Raw genomic sequence first — 20,955 nt, 5'->3', positions numbered from 1 at the left:
GTATGCACTCTTTTTGCGTTATTGTCAGGTAAGAAATGCGAGTAAGAGTCCTTATCACAACTTTAAGCTTTCTTATTTAGAAAAAGAAAGAAAAAAGGTTGTATGTTGTATACATACACTGGTGAAAGTTCCTATGGGGTTCTTTTAGTTTATAGTAGTGGCTGAACAAGTACTGCAGTCAAAACAATACTTTCTCCTGAAAGAGCCATGCAGCAGTTGAAGTTGGAGGGGCTGAATGGGTGACCGTCCTCATATGTCTGCTTTAGGACATTGCTGCCTCTGCCAAAAGAGTGAACAAATAGCCACTTTTATGGTTTGAGAACTATTGCACTCAACATATGAGTGAGAAACAAAAATTAGTCTTGTTTTATATTACTGTGCTGGATTTGAAACAGCAGGAGTCCAGGAGTTGATTCATGAACAATAGTTTGGCTGCAAAAAGCTGAAATTTCTATCCTGACTATCTCACTCTGTCTACTGTCATTGTTTCCTCTATGCTGGGTGACATATATAGCAAAACTGAATTAAGCAGTATTGTTTTTGGTAAAAGCACATGGTAGAGAATTTTCTCAAAGAGAACAACCTCACAGTGGACCAAACTGCAAATCCCTGAGCAGATAGTCATATGATTCACGTTGATAAGTAATTTTTATGACATTGGCCATACTACTTATGTAAGTAACATTCACCAATGTATTATTCAATTGTTAGGAAACTTACCCTAGTACACAGTGTTGCTTTTTTCAAGTGCATTTTATCTATTCTGAATGTTCTGTGTCAACCTGTAGAAAGGATAATGTATTTTTACTATGCGTTGAATAGTAGATGAGCTTTTGGAAGATATCAAAATATTTGTTACAGTAATATTTAATTAGTTTGTATAAAGTGCTCTGGAATATTTGTATGAAGGACAAATTGTGTTACTGCTTATAAGCCATCGTGAAGTATATCCAATAGAAGAGAAAACTCATTGTTTGGCATTCTAGCATCCAATTAAAAACTGGTGTATAGCACATTGTAACTCATGAAGAGTTCTGTGAAACTAATGTAACTACTTATATGAATGATTTGCAAGAATCCTTTCGGTACTAATTTATATACAGCTCATTCACAAATCAGGAATACTCAAACTGTAGAAACATCCAGTGCTCAATTAATAGTTAAACATGAACTGTTCTCTTTTTTGATGCTTCTGAATTTGGGTGAACATGAACATTTCCACTGCAGTCAGTAGGGCCAGGCTTCAGAATTCCATCCAAACATGCTTTTCTTAGCCACTAGAATATGGCTAACTTTGGGATTCTCCCCAAGTTTCTCTGGCCAAATCTGGATGCCAGCGAATGAAAGATCAGGTGATCCTGTTGAAAGATCAGCTAGGAAGCCAACAAGATTCATTTGGAAAATATTTGACTTCATCAACCTTCAGAAAATTATTTCATGTAACTCAAACTAGGTTATTTTAAAGTAATATCAATGTTGAGCCTTACTTAAAGAAGCTATGATATAAAATTGTCTCTGACTAGGCATTTTGGGGATCTTAAATATATCCATCTCACTGAAACCACATTAAAAGAAAATAAAATACATTGATGATGGAGTTTCTTAGCTTTCATGGGCTCCACAGCGATTCACTCATGGGGAAACATAGATTAATGTATGTTACTATCAAATCTGCAACAACTGATTTAAAGCCATTTATTTTTGTGGTGGGGTAATGGGAGTGTCAAATCTAAAATGTTAAGATTTGTCTTATATGACAAACTCTTTCTTAATGTTGGCTTTGGTTAATGTGATATTCAAAAATATCTGTTTTCAATGACTCCTGGACCAGAAACAGTCCCCACATGCTGGTCTAGCAATACATGACTGACACTCTCCTTCTAGCAACTCCTAGTTCAGGACTTCTTAAGTTGAGAGTAAATAAACAGATGCACACTGAGGATATTTAAGAAAATGAAAAGAATCAAAACAACTTTATTAAGTTGATTTGAATATTGCCCAAATAAAGACTGTAAAATCTCATCCCAAAATAATTTTGTTCTCAGAAAAAAAATCATTTAGTGTACAGAAAACTTACTAATTAGCAAAGACCGTGATCATCTTCCAGTCTTGAGGAGGAGATTATCAAGACTTTGCTTTCTATCACTATCTGAAATTAGATTTCCTTCCTGTTTTGCTAAAAGGGAAAGCCCACCTGGCTCTAACTTCCACTCATGCACAGAAGTTAATTAAACCTGGAAGTAACACATCTTCAGTGACCATTTGCACCACAGAATATCGTAAAGAATGTAAACAGAAGCAAGTTCTACAGAAGCAAGTTTTCTATTAAGGGACATTTTAAAGCAAAATTAAAGATTTTTTTGTGTGTTGCATGCTTTGTTGCATGGATAACCTAACACTCCGTCCCCAAAGAAACAATGCTTCAAGGCTCCTATTTTCTCTCCTTTGAGAATTATTCATTGAGGAAACTAATCAAAGAGAGAAAGTGGATGGGTATAATGGCTGTCACCATGAGCAGCAGTTCCTGTTGTACCCAGCAGGGGTAGTACTGTCTTGCTAGATTTGTCATGTCATGTGTGGTACAGGCTTACACACCATTAAGAATCAACATTAGCTGTTGATTCTTAGTAGAATACTAATTTTAAAAGTTGATCCATCCTATCACTTTTATCAATACAATTCAATAATGGGACAAAAAAGCTTGTTTCAGAAGAAGGTATATTTATTTCAAGCTGTTTCTCCTATAAAATGGAAACAAGAACAAAATTGATTTTGTTTTGTTTTAGCATCTAATAATTTTAAGAAACCATTCAGATTTGAGAAAAGTGTCATGAAAAGTATTTGAAAGAGTATTATAGAATACATGGTTTCAAAATAGTTTTAAAAAATATATTAAGCTACAAAATGTAGAGCAAATCTGCTTGATGCTTGCCAGTTTGTTTTATTTTCATGTGACAAGGAATAAAATACTACAGTTAGACTTCTAGTAATATTTTTTTTCTACTGAAGTCATAGGGTATCCCATAGTGATAGGGACAAGATATAGGACAAGAGGAAGTGTCCTCATTTGTACCAGGGGAGATTTAGGTTGGATATTAGGAAAGATTTCTTCACTGAAAGGGTTGCAAGGCTTTGGAGCAGGCTGTCCAGGGAAGTGGTTGTCTTACCCCTGGAGAAATTCAAAAGATGTGTAGATGCAGTGCTTACGGACATGGTTTAGTAGTGCTATATTAACAGTTAGACTAGATGATCTTGCAGGTCTTTTCCAATCTAAATGATTCTATGATTCTATGACGTTCTAGTAAAAACTATCATCTCAGCCCAATCTTTAATTTTTAAGCTTTTGAAGGACACTTTAAGGACAGTTATCCTTACAAAATATAACAGGCTTGGTATGGCTCATACTAAATCAGTGCTCTTGATTTAATGTAGGATGTTGGAGCAGGATAGCACAGAATCAGAGGGGAGAATGGCAAAGTCTTATGCACTGTTTCATGTTTCTGGCAGACCAAAGTTTCTCTCAACATTTTACTTTGGAAATGCATAAGTAAAGATGAGTTTAATGGCAACTAATTGACTGTGGCCAATACAGAATATACATCATGGTATTAATGTGACTGTTGATACCTTCTTTTCCAGAATCACTTTTCTTATGAAACTTGAAGGCTGGTAAAGATTTATTGAAAATTGCTTTCTCACAAAATGAGAAAACTTCAATTTTGGTCAGGATAGTGGGGCAACTGAGTAAAAAAAGCTTAGCAGTAGGGGAGAAAAAAAAGAGGCACAAACAAAAGCTTTAAGACTTGTCTTCCTCCCCCTCATTTTGCTGCATAAACTCTAAGTGCTTACCAAATATTACTTTTCAGAAGCCAAAGCAACGTTATTCTGCAGTAATGTTTTCAAAATTGACCCTGTTTGCAGCTTGATGTTTATAGCTGAGCTGTTCTCAGGACTGGTGTGCTGCCAGGAAGGAATTCCTGCAGCCCTGCTTGGAGTGCTGTGCTCCTGCTGCCCCCCCTGCTCCACCCGGCAGCTGCACTTATCTGACAGTATGATGGTTCATGAAGATAGAGCAGCAGAGAATTAACCCTATGGAAAGGTAATTCATTTTCTGCTATATTTTAATTTCAATTCCTGAACAGAGTGCTTCATGCTGCGAGAAGCACAATGGTGTGCAGTGGAGAATCAGGTTAGCACACCCAAGGTGAGAAGTGAGGGAAGCAACTTCTGGCAAACGCCAGGCGTTGAAGTCAGCTCGATGCTACTGTGCAGCTGTGCCACCAGTGACCTGTGCTTCAGATCCATGAAGTATAAATCTGCAAGCTCTGAGGCATATTAACTCTGCCAACTATCTTGGTAGCAATGAGTTAACTGTCAGCCATGTTGATGGTTTTGCAATCCTCGTATAGATTAGAGGCTGTCATTGTCTTTTCTTACACCATTCATTGTGAATGAAGTCCTGCTTTGCTGCCACAAATTAGTGATTGTTGGGTGGGGAACAACAAAAAAGAAAGTCCTCCCTAAAACAGAAAAACCCAAGCTGAGCATGGGGCTCAATGAAGGGTAGAGGAAAGGCCAACACTACAGAGCTGAGAAGAGCTCGGATGCTGTCCTTGGACACAGTCCGCATGGTCTATTAAAAGCTGTCTCTCATGTCAGTAACTCACATGGGCTCAGCATATTTGTGGGTGAGAGTGCTATAAAGCCTTTTTGTGCTCTTGTGATTCAAGTATTTAATAATAAGAGAGCAATAACACTATAAATAGGAACACCATAGTTGGTAAGGACTGGAGATACAAAGGAGATATGTGGTCTTAGTTATGACAGGAGGGTGAAGAAAAAGGAAAGAAAATATTAACGGAATCAAGCAACTTCTGCAGAAGTGCTTCATCAAACATGAGCTTCGTACACAACCCATTGACAACAAAATTGCCTTTTGTAAAATGAACAGCTAGCGAGCAGGAGCGTGCCTTTTTTGGTCACGTTTTGAAAAGGGTTGAAAAATATGTGCTTAGTAGGTGTTGTGGCTGTTGCAAGTGTTGCGAGCCTTCTTGTGCATTAAGAACATTTTTGCCAGTATCTTGCTCATATATTCCGTCATGGAGAAAACTGGCTCCTCCTAATACTGTCCTATGTCCTGTTCCCCCCTTTCCCCTTACCCCAAATATACCAAATATATCATAACCATATCAATCAAGGTTTTGTTGCATATCACCTATACCCCACAGACTAAAGCATAGTGAAGCAAGCTGGAAGGACAGATCCGCTCATTAAATTCTGCCAGCCAGTGTTGTGTCTTGAGACAGACTGATAATAGATTCATAAGTAAGCTTGTCTGGACATTAGCTGAGTGCTTTTGTTCAGACTTGTTGTGGGAAAGATAAAGTACAAAAATAAGGAGAATCTCTTTAGTTTGCACTTCTGACAGCCAGCTTGCAATTTATCGCCAGAGAAGATGGACTGTATCTGTTCCGAGATATTAAATCCAGGTAACCAATTGAATTTGTGTTTTCACAGTATTGAATTTACTAGCTACAATGCATTTTAAGCAGAAAGCAGCACAGAGTAATAGGTAGCCAGCACTTCTTTTTAACTGATACTCCTAATGAATTTGCTGTATCAGGGCTTTAAACACACATTCATTTACAAGCATTTTAGTAGTTTCATAGCAGTCATTGTAAGCTCACAGGCCTATATGCAAGTTTTTAATCACCTCCCTTGGGCCTAAGCATTTAGCTTTTAGCTGCATTTACAGAAATATCAGAAAACCATTCTAGGCCTATTTGTACACACTCGGGTGATTGCTATCAATCCTGCACATGCATGCATAGGTAAGAACACAATGCTGGACACCGACATTCTTGTACTGGTGGCAAAGGACAGTTACATGTGTGACGTGAAATACTCCTTGCTGTAGAACAACATCTAATCTCAAACAATAAGAACATTTTTTTAATTTTTTTTTTTTTGGGGGGGGGGGGGGAGGGGAGAGGGTTATCTTCTCTGCCAGCCTAAGGTTTTGTTGTGTTCCCCACCCCACCCCCCCGACAAACAGCTTATCTTTTCTTCTGGTGTCCTAAAATTTGCATGTTTAGAAAAGTCCAAATAAGCATGCACAACACCTCTCCATTGCAGATAAAAGTCTAAAAGAGAAATGCAGCAGAGTGATTTTCTGCTGAGAAGTGGTTAAGCATAGCAGGTTGTTTTCCCCTTGAGAAAGACTAGCAATTTGGGATCTCTGCATATTGTTTTTACACGTTGACCCTTATCCTGGAGCAGATGTGGCCAAAAACAGCATGCAGAGGGATGACAGCATGGGTATGTGTTCAGTTGAAGGATTTTCACTGCACATTTCAAGGTTAGAGAACTCCGTTCAACTGCTAAACAGAAGGGGTGGAACAGTTATTTTTTGAGGTTAACTGTGGCCATTCATTGCATCAAGGCGATAAATGATAATTATTGTTAAAGAATAGTTAGGTAGAATATCAGGACGAAAAATGAAATAAACTTACTAGAAATTTGTAGATGATTGATATTTTTTGTTGTGTTGTTGCTGTTTCATTTTGGTATACAACATAACTCTCTGTATATATCTTTATCTATAGTTACTGAGTCCCTGTTTTCTGCAGCCCTTGTATGTCTGTATATAAACAAAGTAAATCATTTTTATATTTTATAAAGGAAAGAAAAGAAGAAAAAGCAATCATAAAAGATATAGCTCTTAGAAGAAAAGTGAACTTCGTTTGATATACTCCAGCTTTAATTTATGAAGTCAAAAAACTTTTTCAACACAAATGTACGATTTACGCTTTCAGAAACTGTAATGCTTTCAAAACAATCTGTTACTCTTAAAGAAATGGTATACTTTAAAGAAAAAAAAAATCGGATACCCTGCATGTAGTGAAAAATTCAGAGAACAATATGAAGGACAACTGCTACATGAATAAATAAATACCACTCCCTTCTTTGTGTGAGAGGAGGCTGACTTTGAAGGATGCCTGAAAATCCACCAAGTCCAGGCTGTATGGAGTCACATTGGATCACAAGCTGTTCATACAGAATGTTTTGAAATAGAAGGATAAATGGTTCTGAAGCTATAAAGGTGTTAGAAATAAAAGGCAACATCGTTCAATAAAAACACTCTGCTCAGCAATCATAAACAGGAATATTGTGTTAGGTTTTTCTGCAAATCTTTGCTTATGCAATGCCCTTCTTTAATTATTGAGGTGGTCACAAAAAGTAACTCCATTAAAACAATCTAATTTGGAAGTGACAAAGAAATAATTACTGCAAGGCCTATGTTAGAAGATGAAATGTGCATTCTTCTCACCAAAAGTGTGAAGAGAAAACATCTTTTTGCTTATGGTTATCAAGAGAACGTCTGGAAGAAGCCTAGGCTCTAGCACCTTTATAGTTTCAAGATACATCAGCCTCTCTATTTAGCTATTTGAATGACATGTAAACACATCAGACATATTTTTCACTTATACTTAAGGTTCTGTTCTGCCATACACAACTTGGACAAAAGTACTTTTTGAAAATACTATGACAACTTTTCAAAACAAAACAAAACAAACACATGCACACACACACAAAAAAAAAAAACAAAAAAAAAAAAACAAAAAACAACTTTTTGGTTTGTGAAACTTTTTGGACAAGTGGAATTTCTGAAGCTTCTTCAGATCTCAGAGCTTTTCCATGTGGAGGGAAAGCCAATTCCCTCACAAAAAGTAAGTGGCTTCTGCAGTATATTTTCATATAAGAAAATCTGCAGGGCTAAGCTTATTCAGAGAGGAAGTTTATTGCTGCTATGAAAAAAGAGATAACCACACAGTTGAAAGTGTTTCTTGAAGTTGAACTAGCTTTTGTGCTGTTTTTGGTTTGTTGGCTCTTTTTCCTGCACATGACTATTATGTTACTCTTAGTAATTGTGATTGTAAATATAAGGCGCCATAGGCCACAGGCCATTCAAAGTTTATTTACTGATTGTTCATTGTTTTCAATGAACTGATAAGAGACTTCATGAATGCAAAGTGGTATCAGAAAGACCAGCTTCTCTCTTGTGCTGTCTGGAGCATCGCCTGGTCCAGTCCAAAGACAATGAGGAGATGTAACAAGTCTTCCTCTACAAAACATGCTCTGCCTGTGGGTGTTGTGTTGTGTTCTGATGTGCTCAGACGCTGCATCTCTCCAGCCCAGTCGTCATCTCGGGTGTGCGTTTTTTTTTTTTCCTGGTTTTGAAGAGATCTTTCAACCACCTGCCACGAGGTACACGATAACTACATTGAAATTTCCCCACTGTAGGCAGCGGGCTCCATCCCACCTGCCAGCTAGGAATTCCACCTCCCTTGTCGAGGTATGCGTGGAGATGTCCGAGGACGGGAAGAAGGAGTACCCTCGGGGCAGGGGACCAAGAGTTTCGGAGGAGCTCTGTGAGCAGCACAGCCCCAGCTGTGGCAGGGGGGCGAGAGCGCTGAGAGGGGGGTCGGGGGAGGGCGGGCAACCGACCCCCAGCAACCCTGCGGGAAGGTGCTGCCGTCCCGGAGGCTCCATGAGCACCTCACCAACGGCTCGCCCACCACCTCGAGGGGAAACCACAGCGCCCGCATCCCTCTCCCCCCGCTTCACCCCCGGGGCCCAACTTCTCCGCCCGCCCCCGCGGCGCCCGGCGGGGAGGCAGGCGCCGCCCCGCTGCCGCCGCCCGGTAGGTGCCGGGAGGGAGATGTTCGCTGTCACTTTCCCTCTCCCCCACGCACCGCCCCCTGCCCTCCCTCCATCCCTCCCTCTCTCCCTCCCTCCCTTCCTCGCCCGCCGCCGGCGGTGCCCCGTCCCCCGGCGCCGCGCTGCGCGCTCCCCGCCGGCTGCAGGCAGGGCCGCGCCGCCGCCCGCTTCCCCCCCCCAAAAAGAAAAAAAAAAAAAAAAGGGGGAAAAAAAAAACATCCTACTCCGGGCATGGCCGGGCGCTGAGGGGCGCCCCCCCGGCTCGGCTCGGCTCTGCCCCGCCGAGGGGGCTCGGCAGGCAGCTCCACTCCAATGGTGCAGAGCGACATGTCCAAATCGCCCCCCAGCCCGGCGCAGGAGGTGCAGATGGAGCTGCTGGACAACCCCCCGCCCGCGGCGGCGGCGCAGGTAGGGCCGGGGGTGGCACGGCTCGGCCGGAGCCCCGGGGCTGCGGCGGCAGCGGGGAGGGCTCGGGGCGCTGCCGGCCAGGCAAGGGGGTGACTGCCCGGGGGGGTACCGGAGCGCCCGGCCCTTCAACTTGCCCCCCCCCGCTGGCACAACAAAGTTTGACGGCTCTGCTCGGCCGCCCCCCTCCCCTAAAGGGCGCTTGGTTAAGGCGTCCGGCGGGATGCTCGGCGCCGCAGACCCAAGAAGCCTGCGCTTACCCGTTGGTTAGGTGCGTAGGGATGTGCTGCCGCTGGGGTGTTCGCGGTGCACGTATAAATCACGGCTGGGGTTCTGCAGGGACCTGTTGTGCCTCTACCTGATGCTCGCCCCGCGCTGCTGCCCCGGCCCCATCGGGTACCCAGGCTGGGAACAGCCTCTGTGGTTGGGGGAAGGATCCCTGCTGCTGGCCCAACACCACTGCCAGGGGGCCGGAGGTGCTGAGGACGCTGCAAATTTCAGCTGCTTGATTACTGTGCCGAAGGTGGTTGTACAGTCAGCTCGGAGATTTTAACAACTCAGGCCAAGCACACTGCCTTCAGGTGGAGGGGTATGGAGAAGGAGACAGGGAGGGGATGTCAGCGCGCCTGGTGAAGGCTCTATTTTGAAAGGTGGTTCCTGTTTAATATACAAACGTTGCATAATATCTTCGAGTTTGCAATAGTTGGCTACAAAGACTTTCGGTGCTATTTTTAAACCCAGTAAAAGGGTGGTAAAATCTGATTGCGTGCGTTTTAAATTACAAACATGCTTGTTCTCGTTTGGACGGAGTTTTTTCCCTTTTGGGGTGGCAGTTTTATTTGCTGCTGCCAAAGCTATCCCTGATGCTTTATTTTATTTGAAAAGGCAGTCCAGTGTCATCACAGGAGTGCTTGATTGCCACAGGAAAATGCTGTCGGTCTCAAAGGAATCACTGAGTGATCTTTAGGTACTGGGGATTGGTGACAGACGAACAAAATCCAAGCATTGAAACAGAGGCTAGATTAAGCTGAAAAAGTGTCTCTTTGGATGTGAATCTGACTGCAGTCTCCAAGCGCAGAACAGATATTGCAGTAGGGCCATATGCTTTGCCAGCTTCTCCAGAAGTGGTGGCAAGGGAACTAATTTCTGACCTACAAATAGCCCCCTTTTTATATCTTTTCAGCCCTAAGCACAGATTGGTGACTGTGAAATCATATGGTGCCTCGCTACTATGGATACGTGTCAAATACTGATCATAAAATTGGTTTTCACCCCTCCTTTTAACTAGGTATAAAGAACCTCTGTTTAGAGAGGAAGGATAGTTTGCAAACACCTACAGTATTTGTGTTTCAGATAAAGTACTTCTAATTTATAGAATTGGTTTCTGAACACTTACAGCCAAAAAGATCCACTTTTTAAGAGAGTGGTAATGTGGCTTTTTGGCTCAGTGGGTAATTTTCAGGTTTTGGAACCAAATTCTACCAGGCAAAACAAGAATCACATCTTCTCCATATATACATATTCCAGTTGTACATAAACCTTTGGTGTGGAAGGAATAAGATTATGGAAACAAAAGAGCTTTTTGTCTGAATAATAACATTCAGTTAATTCCTTAGCACGCACTGCACTGAGACAATTACTTTGATTTGGGTTTTTGCTCCATTAACGTGATTTCCAGAAAATCAATATGGTAAGATCTTGCTGCTTTAGAAAATGCTCACAGTGAGAAGGAGAAGCTTAATGACTGCATGTGAATCATTAAGTAGATTGCCTACAGGTCCTTCAGTTATGCCCACTGCTATCTTTTTCACTGAGGAACATGAGTATCAATCCTAGAAACATTTCATGCCAAGTAAGTAATGCATCTGGAAGAAAAAAAGCATGCAAGCTTACAGAGTGATATCACTCCTAAAAGTGTTCACTCTGAAGTACTACTTCTGGTAATTATGATTTAGCAAAATATAATTAAAGAGCCTTTGTATACTTGTAACAAGCCTCAAAAATTCTTTTATCTAGGAATTTTACTTTTGCGAAGTTGAGGATTTTTTTTAATCTGGCTGTACATCATGGTTGATATCTTGGAGTATATCAAGGCTGTCCATAGATTTTGGCCAAACTTGTCACTGCTTGGCAGAGGCACGAATATAGTTAACATTCTGAAAGCAATTTCTCTGAAAAGATTCTTAAATATGTGAGCTATTCCTAGATAGTCTTTGAAAAAAATCTATTTCTTATTTTTATAATGTATTTTTTCTAATAACATCTGCAAACAAAATAAAATCCCTATAGGTGTTGATCCTGGCAGTAACACCATACTTTTCCAGAGAATTTCTTTGTCATAGAATACCTTGGGGGCAAAGTATTTATGTTTGTTTCTGTATTACCTAGAACAGGTAATAGAAAAGGTGGCTTTTAGTTCTATATTAGTATAAATATATAGTTCTAGGTACTCTCTGTGATTTGAGTCCATACAGGGCTTGTGATATACCTTTAGATGCCCACTTTTGTCCATATGTCTGCACTTGCTAACAGTTACACTGCTCACAACATCCGTGCATATGTCAGTACAAAGTAGTAGTTTTAGGTGTGACCCTTCTGTAATACACTCAGCAATTGCTTTTCAAAAATCACAGAACAAGCAAACAGTTGAAATGTATTAGTGTGGTGATCTATATCTGGTTTTTAAAAAATCAATTTAATTGCCTTATTTAAATCTTTATTTCAAGTACCTCTCAAACATAGAAATCTGAATTACTAGAATATTCAAATTAGTCATTTTAATTAACGGAGATGGTATGCTGATTTGTTTATAAGATATTACAGCATAGCGTATTAATTCCTTTCATGGTAATTCTTGGTCCCTCTTCTCCTTTCCTCCCCTCTTATTTATTTATATTTATTTTCTGATCCTACTTCAGACTCCATCAATTCCCAGAAATCATTGGATTCAATTTCTATTTTCTCATCCTACAGCTTCCCGGGTTGTGTCGTAGGAATGGTCAAAGCAAGTCAGATCAGGAAATTACATGGGATATTTCAAAGAAAATATAATGAAACCTTGTACCAGGCAACTATAGGCTACCTTGCTGAGGGAGGAGGAGGTAGCCTTCCCTGGATGAATTCCTCCCTATTCCCCATTATCATTTTCCTCCTGTTCTTTTCCTTGCCTTGTTATCTATCATCTGTCAATGCAGGTCGTAACAACCTGACACATTTTAAATGAAAACAGTTCCCTTCTTGATTGTTTTCCTCAGCTCCTTCACTTGCATTTAGATTTCTCCTATGCTCTGATACTGTTCCATGTCGGAGTCTGAAGGCTTCCCTTCCCAGTCTAAAGGAGCACTTGCTTGTGGCATGTGGAGGCTGCCCTCTGCCCTGATCCCAGCTGCAGCTGAAGCTTGCATTGCTGAAGGTGAACTGCAGTCATGGGATTAGACATGGGCTCGCTCATTTTTCATTCTGTATTGACCACAACTGATGCTGACATGAATTTTAGAGCAGCGTGCATGCTGGTGGCTCCAGAACATCAGCTTAGTTATTTGGCCCTGGCTATGGCTGTTGTCCTTCCTGGACCTCCAGCTGTCTTTTCAGTTGCATAGCACCATCCCCTCCCTGCCTGTCTTGTGGTAATGAGAAATAAAGGGAATAACCAGAGATTTATTCTCCACAGATTAATCACAGTGCCCTCTGCTGCTCTGTTCCAGCTAAGCTGATTTATCACAATTCACACCCTGTTTACCTGTTCTTCAAATAAACATTTTGCAATAACATATTTCCCAGTACTAACTTGTGAGAATACATTGTAAGTGATAAACAAACAAAATTTATATCCCTTTTCTTATTTAAACAATAACAATAGCCATTTATTATGGAGGCATGGAAGGTTTTACTCTCTTCTGGCAGCATTCCTACAAGCCAGATACAATCTTGCTGGAGCCTGACAGAGCATATACAAATGAAGAAGAGATGAAGTCAAACTCCCATTAATTGGACTTTCTCATGGTCCTAGGCAAGAGGTAGTGTTTTCTCTCCCAACATGTTAACCTCCTTTCGGCATCGTAGTCCTTGCTGACAAAAATACATTTTATTAGTCTTTGACTAAAGAAAGCCCTTCAAGTTTCAGCTGTTACTTTTCTGATGATTCTTCTTAGCTCTGAGGGGTTGATTTATATTGTCCCAAACTTCACCAATAATAGGTAGAGCTCTTGCGTGGTCATCTCTTCCAGAGACATTTACTTGCCACTTGGGTATTGCACATTATCAGCATATGTGGGTTATAGTTATTGTTCTTTACATTTTCCTAGACTGTGAAATCCCTCTGAAACAATTCAGCAGCTTCACTCCTAACTTGTTTGAGTATGTTAGCCATTTTCTAGAGGTGATCTCTGTTTTTGTCTTGTTTTGTCTCTGGGTTTATAATTTCAAACTGTTATGGATGAAAAGTTCCTGTATGCTTCCAAGCTTGGCTTCTCTGGAGTCTCAGATACTTTTACTTTGTTTCTTTTTCTCAGTTCTTTTCTGTGCCAGGATAGAAGAGTTTCAAAATAACACAAAGCAACTGAAATCAACCTTCCTGCCCTCCAAGGGCTTGTCTTAGTCTCTGTCAGCAAGGCAGGGGGAAGCTTCCCTGTAGCTGGCTATGCTTCCCTGAAAATCTCTTTCTGTCACAGAGTCAGATCTTTTCTGCTGTTTACTTGTGTAAGAGAAATACAGAAATCCCTGGAGAGCACACAGGGAGGAGCAGGCACGTGGCCTACAACTATAGCATCCAAGCTTAAGAAGCTGCAGGAGGCACAGTGGGACTTGTATATGATCTCCAATGCCTATTGATGTTATCTGCTCCTGTTTTGCCAAGTGAGGAGCAGACATCTTCATCATTGATTTAATGGGGGGACGGGCAGCAGATTTTGACCAAGGTGTTTTTTTGGGTTACTGGGGAGGAGGAGAGCAGGCCAGGTCTGGTGGAGTAGAAAATATGGGTGACCTGGCCTGGGGCCAGGGCAAGAGCACTGGGAGATGGCTCAGAAGCATAGAGCCTGGTGAGAATCGGGCTATTTCTAGTTGCATTGTTGGCAAGCCAGCACCAGTCAGCAGAGAGGAGCATCGAAGGTTTCTCAGCAGATTTTTGTGTGTGTGTTTCTTTTATTTTGGTTTGTTTGTTTGATTGATGTAGGTATAAGATTTTAAAGGACTGTGGAATGGACTTACCAGACTCAGCACTGTAGCTCGTGTGAACTCTATGACTGTATATGGAGATCCTCACCTTGATAGTATTTCTCAAGGGAACCCATTGTCTTCTCTGAACTGTGTTATAGCAAATGGTGTTTGCTTGAAGAAACCCAGGTTCTGACACCTAACCTTGGGATTTTTCCCTGCTATAGGAACATGTGTCTATGCTCCTCAGGCAATTTCTTCACTGAAGGTATGTCACAGGGCTGAGTACCTATCACAGGGCTGCACTAGAATTGGGTGCATAGGGTGACCTGAAACCCCAGCCTTGAGACAGAGGCAAGCCGGGATATGTTTCTATGCTAATCGTTTCCTTATTGTCCCCATTCTTATTGTGGAATGGAGCTGTGGAGTCCTGGGAAGCTTATCACTGATGTCTGTGTACGTCTTTCAACACTCAGCTGTACTGTCTGAAGGCTGGCCACCCATCCTTTATGAAACTAGTGAGATTTGAGGTGCAAAAACGAGAAATGTTCATGCCTCTTTCTGTAGTTGACCCATTATACCTAAAGACTTGATATATATATATATTATTTATATAAAAGATACATATTTTTTAAGTGATAAGTGTGAGGTTTTACAATTACTCACCAGATGACTATGCCATCCAGTCACTGAAGGGTGTTGTTCCTGAGTGGTGGCATGCCTGGCTGTTGACCAGAGCATGGTCAACAGTTCAGGAGCACTGCAGGACCTACAGGACTGTTGCCATATCACAAGGAACTGATTGAAATAGCTAATGATTGTTTTTTCTAAGAGATGAATAGAGATGAACGTACATATTCTGCACTGACTTGGGATACTATTCTTCAACTGGGACATGGGCATTTTAAAATATCTTTCAAAGTTTTTGCATGGGAAGGAAAAACAAACTTTAATTTCTGACTTTTCTAGAAATTCTTTATTCTTTCATTGGGTCACTCATTTCCCTTACCTCTAGGTATTCTATTAATCCTTGTCATTGATCATTTGTTCATCTGAGATCATGTAAGCTTCATTCCAGCACTGGATTTTATTTTTGATTTCCTAGTTTTGTTCTCTCCAGTTACTTCCTTGCATCATTTGCTGTTTCAAGACCGGAATCCAATTTGATTTTGATGCATAAATCTTCCACACCTTCTTTTATTCTTCGAATAGGACCAGTAGGCTAGTTTTTTAACAGTTCATCTTTGCCACTAACCATGATATCAGTATCAATGACTGATGCTATTCTACCCTTTGTAGTTAGTAAAGGTTCAGGCTTACCCTGTGTATACTTCCCTTTGTATAAAATACCATTGGCGTGGTTGCTTGGGAAGGGCAATTTTAAGACTTTCACTGAAGATCAGTTCCTTAGATGTAGATAGTTGGTCATTTGAAAAGTTTTATTACCTCTTCCAGATGATAGCATTTTGCTGTAGTGATAAACCATGCCTCCTGCTTGTCATGTGTGTTAGAGAATTAAATGTAACAGATGGATGCTTTTCATGTGTTGAGGCAGAACCTCATTAAAATTAAAGGGTTTGACTGAGTAACACTAATCTCATCTGTTTGCAATAACTTGAGGTAGTTGTATATGAAACTGTTAATTATCAGGAAACTGCTGTGCATGCCTTTAATACTTCATATGATTCCCATATTTTGTTTGATCACATGGGACAAATAAAAGTTGCACAATGTACTTTCATGTCAGAGTTGGAAAGCTTTGCTTCGTTAAGGCTCTGTTGATGAAATGTTTTTTGCAAGATGACTTTGGTAGGATTTGTTTGTTTGTTTGTTTGATTTTAAGGCTTCACATACTCTGCTAGATACTTTAAGAAGCTGTAGAACATAAATGCATGTATTGTGTTTCTCTGGCAACTCCACCAATTTTAAAAGAACTTCACACATCTGAGTGATAAGCCATGCTACAGTTCTGATCTTCTAAACACATGTATACATAAGTTCATTTGTGTAAGAAGTTATGTTGAAATCCAGTGGGAATGTTTTCGTCAGCAAACTTTCTATGTAAACAGTCTTGTTTATAGGGCTGAAATCTGTTGTATTAAAATTAGCTGAGTCAAGTTACAGGATGGCATAGGCAGCTGGTTGTGCAGGGTTTATGGCTGTTCTGGTAGGCAGGACTACTGTGTAGTTTAAGGAAGGCTGCCCCAGGTTGCTGCTTTTGCTGGCCAATGTCCGCACGTCGTGATTCAGCCCTTTATTTTTAGCTACCTAATTACAGCCAACTGCTGCACAGAACCTAGATAAGGCAACTAATTTTAATATGAAAATCACAGTAACATACTGGGTTCATTGTGGATTTTTTTTTTTTCCAGAATTGCAAGTAACTGGCAGATTTTTATTTTTTTTTTATTATTATTATTTTGGTATAAAGGTCTTGTTCTTGCAATAAGCACTCATGAATTAAAAAAAAAAAAGAAAAAAAGCAAAACATAATGAATATGAGACAATGAGCATTCATGATTTTCCATATGACAGAGATGTTTAATCATTTTTTTAAAATCTGTTTGTTTGTGGAAGACTCATCATATGCTTAGAACAAAGTTTCAGACATTTCTGACTTTGGAAAATAACTTGGAAGGCCTAGAAGACAAATATAATCCCAGATTGGTAACCTTTAAAATAACAAAACCAGCCGTCAAGTCACATATGCTGAAATTGACCCCCTTTCCTCTAATTCAGAATCAGTCCATGCAAAAAAGCAGCTGTTAGAACAACCGTCCCTACACCCTGTAGACATGGCCTGCCATCCTGTCAAACATTTCTTCTGTGTAAAGTTAGCATTCAGTTTGTGTCCTTGAATAGTCTTCACTTAAATAAGGCTAGAACAAAAATGTGCAGACTGCTGTGCACACAAAATAAAGTAAATAAATAATTAAATAAATAAAAACCAGCAACTGAAAAATCAAGGTAAGCACGAGTTTGAGGTGGATTTGTACTGTATTGTTGCCTGAAATAAATCTTAGTCGTTGCTACGCAGGTAGAGAAGTAGTTTGTCTGTGCTTGTAATGCATTTTTATTCTGGTCTTGTTTATTTTACCCTCATAACTCTAGATACAGTCCCTGTTTTGCCATTGTAGTAATATTTTGCATTATAAAGCTTGTAATATAGTTCTATAAGTTTATATTGAAGAAACTAGGTACAAATACAGGAATGTGACTGTAAAAGAGAATATATGTACATTTTTTCTATTATCTCCTTGGGGATTACACAATATTATAGTGTACATTATGAAATTGCCTAGATACTGTGATCTTTATGTAGTTTCTTTATACTCCTGAACTGCTATGTGGATGTTTTGAATTCTTTTTTTTTTTTTTTTTTTTTTTTTTCTTAAAATATTTTAGTATCCTTCCACAAAAAATGGAGAAAAGATGGTCAGAATGTTGACAAGTAACTGTGCCATCATTGTCACTTCAGTAGTAGCAATTTTTAATAACTGGTAAATTTTGATTAAAATCAGTTGTTTTATTTAAAGACCATCAACGTCAAAGATTTTTTTTTTATATATATTTTATGTACCTTAGTATTCTGTACCTTAGTATTCTTGTATTGTGTAGAAAAAGACAGTACTCTAAGAACTGTCTATTCTAACAGTAATTGGAAAATAATTTGAATAATGTTCTGTTAACAGTGCTTCCAATCTACTTTTTATTCTTACAGATCTATGAAGTCCTTTGTATTACCAAAATGTTCTTCTGTTGTCAAAGAGCCCTTTTAGAAATGCAACCATGTGAAATCATTCCTCATTCAATTTTCATTTTACATTTTGTGACTTACTTGACTCATCAGTAAGCCATATTTTCATCCCAATAATGTGCAGCATGCTGATTTTTGTATAGTTCTGCCTTAAACAACATGTATATAGTATGAAATCACGTGCAGTTAATTTTCACAGAATAACAGAGCGGTTGAGACTGGAAGGGACTGCTTGAGGTCATCTGGTCCAGCCCACTGCTCAAGCAGGGACACCAAGGCTGCTCAGGACCCTGTCCAGATGTCTAGATGGCTTCTGTAGATCTCCAAGGACAGAGATTCCACAACCTCTCTTTTTAAAAAATCATTAATTTGGCAAAATAGCTTGGCCATAAATCCATGTTTTGGGGAAAATTGTTTCTCTTAAGTTATCTGTTATGCTACTGAAATAGCAATATTAAGTTATTTTATTGACAATCAGTGTCAGGTTGACAGATCTATTGTTACTTGAGTCATTCTTTTTAAAATATTGGTATAATACTAGAGTTCAGCCAGTGCTCTGGAGTCCCCCAGAGTCAACATTAACGGTTCAGATACAGCCTGAGATTGTTCTGTTGCATCTCTTGGAGACAAGTTATCTGCATTTATTGATTTGAAAAATTATCTTAAGTTAGTAGTGGCTATTTGTCATCCTTCACAGTTATTTCTAGACTCCAAATTATTCTGTCATATTTATCATGTGTTAGCTATGAGTTAAAGCTCAGATTTTGAGGTCATGATCTTAGAAATCTGCCAGTATGAGATTTTAAGAGTGCCTCCAAGCCTGCGCAGGAACCCAGCCTTCCCTGTTACGAAAACTGATGGGACTCATGCCTGAAACTCAGCATGGTGCTCTGAAGATTGCCCAAACTCAGGGAAGAACATGCTTGATGCACCCAAGCAGAGTTTTATCCTGGGGTTTGCTGTCTCAGAGCCAGCTTGCCAGGAGTGTTGTGTTGTAATACATTCATAGGCATGTTCACCAATAAGCTGATCATAGTTTTCTTATGGTGCCTAAATGCAGGACCAACAGCAGCAGCTTAGGGCCAAAGACAGCAACAGGATGTGAATTCATGGACTTGGAATTCTAGGAAATAATAATGGATAAATAGTATAACTAATTAGTATATTGTTGTGGAGATATCAGCACACTAGCACACTCTTATCAAGAGGCTTTTTTGTTGTTGCTATGCTTTAAGGAGAACAATGAGATTTCTGTAAAGGAATTTTTATTCTTGGGAGAAGGATTGTGAGATAGTCTGGGGGAAGATATGAAACAATTCACTGAAAATTTAGCATGTAGGTGATGAAGGCTGGTAGTTGTTTTTTGTTTGTTTGTTTGTTTGTTTTTGTTTTCTCCCTGACTTATTGTAGAACTTGAAAGTTCAGTGCTGAATGCAAGATGAGAGCTAAGATTGGGAATAAGCCAAGGCAGACCTTGATAGTGAAGACAAAGACCCTATTTATTGCAGGGAACTGTGGGAGGTATTTAAAGACAGGAGACGTGATCTAGAGAGATGGATTAGTAAAATGACCTTTACAGCAGAGTGATGAGCGAGACAAAATTGCGTTTATCAGTCTTGAGGAAAATAATATTTGAAGTAGTCAAGACCTGGTTTTGTTGCAAATTTAGATGAAGTTAAGAAACATGACTAGATACAAAGGGGTGTATCTCAATGTAGTTGTGCAGAATCAGTCTTTGGAATTTTGCTTTACCTGGAAGGCTCGTAGCTGTGGTGTACTGGAGACTGGTCCAGTATCACCTTTCCTAGTTTGTGTATTTAAGCTAGCTGCAAAACAAACTGTGTTTTTTAATCGTTATGACTTGTGTGAATAACACTATAAGTATACACGTCTATAAATGGTCCTTCAAACCTGAATGTGAAAAATAAACATTCACGGCTCAATTGGCCAAAACTAGTTGTGTTAGTGAGTACTTACGCACGTAGTCCCATCAGTTACTGAATGCGTGCTTATTAATTGGCACAAAGCTGATCATTTGAATCCCTGCTAGCCTAGCAGACATCAATAATGCTTGTACTGAGAGCTGTCTGTGTAACACAAACTAACTCATATCTCTATTTTTTTTTTTTTTCTTTTAACAGTCTTACAGTAAAGGGGCAAGAAGAAAAAATCGATTTAAAGGTTCAGATGGGAGTACATCTTCTGACACTACCTCTAACAGTTTTGTACGCCAGGTATGTGTTTTTCAGCTTCTTAGACTGGAAGACTTGCTGATGCTAATGTTCAAATTATTTTCTTTTACAAATTGTCAAATCAAAGAGTGATATTGTAGCCTGAGAAATAGCAAAGGTCTCTGCCAAGACAAGGAAAAATATTTGGTTGCTATTGTTTTGTTCTTGGCAGAAAAATACTTTTTTATTTCTTATTCATTTCCATGTATAGTAGTTTTCTATTATTTTTATTTCTGTAATGCTGTCAGGTGATTAAGGCTGGAGAAGGAGGAGGTGGAGTCTGATGGAAGCGCCTAAAGTTGCAACATTTGGGAGAAAGCATCAAAACCCTACCAGTCCTAGGGATTTCCTGCTTAAAATAGTGCTGTGCAAGGCAGTGTTAACTTCAAAGTTTTCCACCTACATCCCAGTGTTATTTTAAGGCATGGGTTGGAGGGGAAATCCCTGGCAGCATTGTGCCCATTGTAAGGATGCTGAAAGGCCTGTGGAGGATGGAGGGGTGCTACAGGCTCCCATAGCCTGTGCCTACTCATGTGTGTTTGGGGTGCTCCCTCACATGGAGCCTCATGGACCCACCCAGACCTGTGTGGGTGCTTGGAGAACAGATCAAGCAGGTAAACAGAGGTGATGAAAAATGCAGTGAAGAGCACCCAGAGCCTGGTGTGGTCTTTGGCTGCAGGCCGGTGC

The 20,955-nt window shown here is 40.0% G+C and overlaps 1 protein-coding gene across 4 annotated transcripts in view; it reads left to right on the top strand.

The window, feature by feature from the left end:
• Nucleotides 1-8,790: 8,790 nt before the first annotated feature.
• Nucleotides 8,791-20,955, top strand: part of CACNB2 (calcium voltage-gated channel auxiliary subunit beta 2) — a 241,378-nt gene continuing 229,213 nt past the window's right edge. For 2 of the 4 annotated variants that reach the window (XM_068673796.1, XM_068673795.1), the window contains exons 1-2: nt 8,793-9,129; nt 20,179-20,271. In XM_068673796.1, coding sequence (XP_068529897.1) covers nt 9,034-9,129; nt 20,179-20,271 — 189 coding nt within the window. In that variant the 5' untranslated portion in view covers nt 8,793-9,033. Of the gene's footprint in view, nt 9,130-20,178; nt 20,272-20,955 lie in introns of all 4 variants that reach the window. The other 2 variants (XM_068673797.1, XM_068673798.1) reach the window with 2 other exon arrangements.

Source organism: Anas acuta, chromosome 2 (genome assembly GCF_963932015.1).
Source record: "Anas acuta chromosome 2, bAnaAcu1.1, whole genome shotgun sequence".
Classification (NCBI taxonomy): Eukaryota; Metazoa; Chordata; class Aves; order Anseriformes; family Anatidae; genus Anas; species Anas acuta.
Note: the sequence above shows the minus strand (reverse complement) of the source record. Positions and strands in the feature narration are given on the sequence as shown.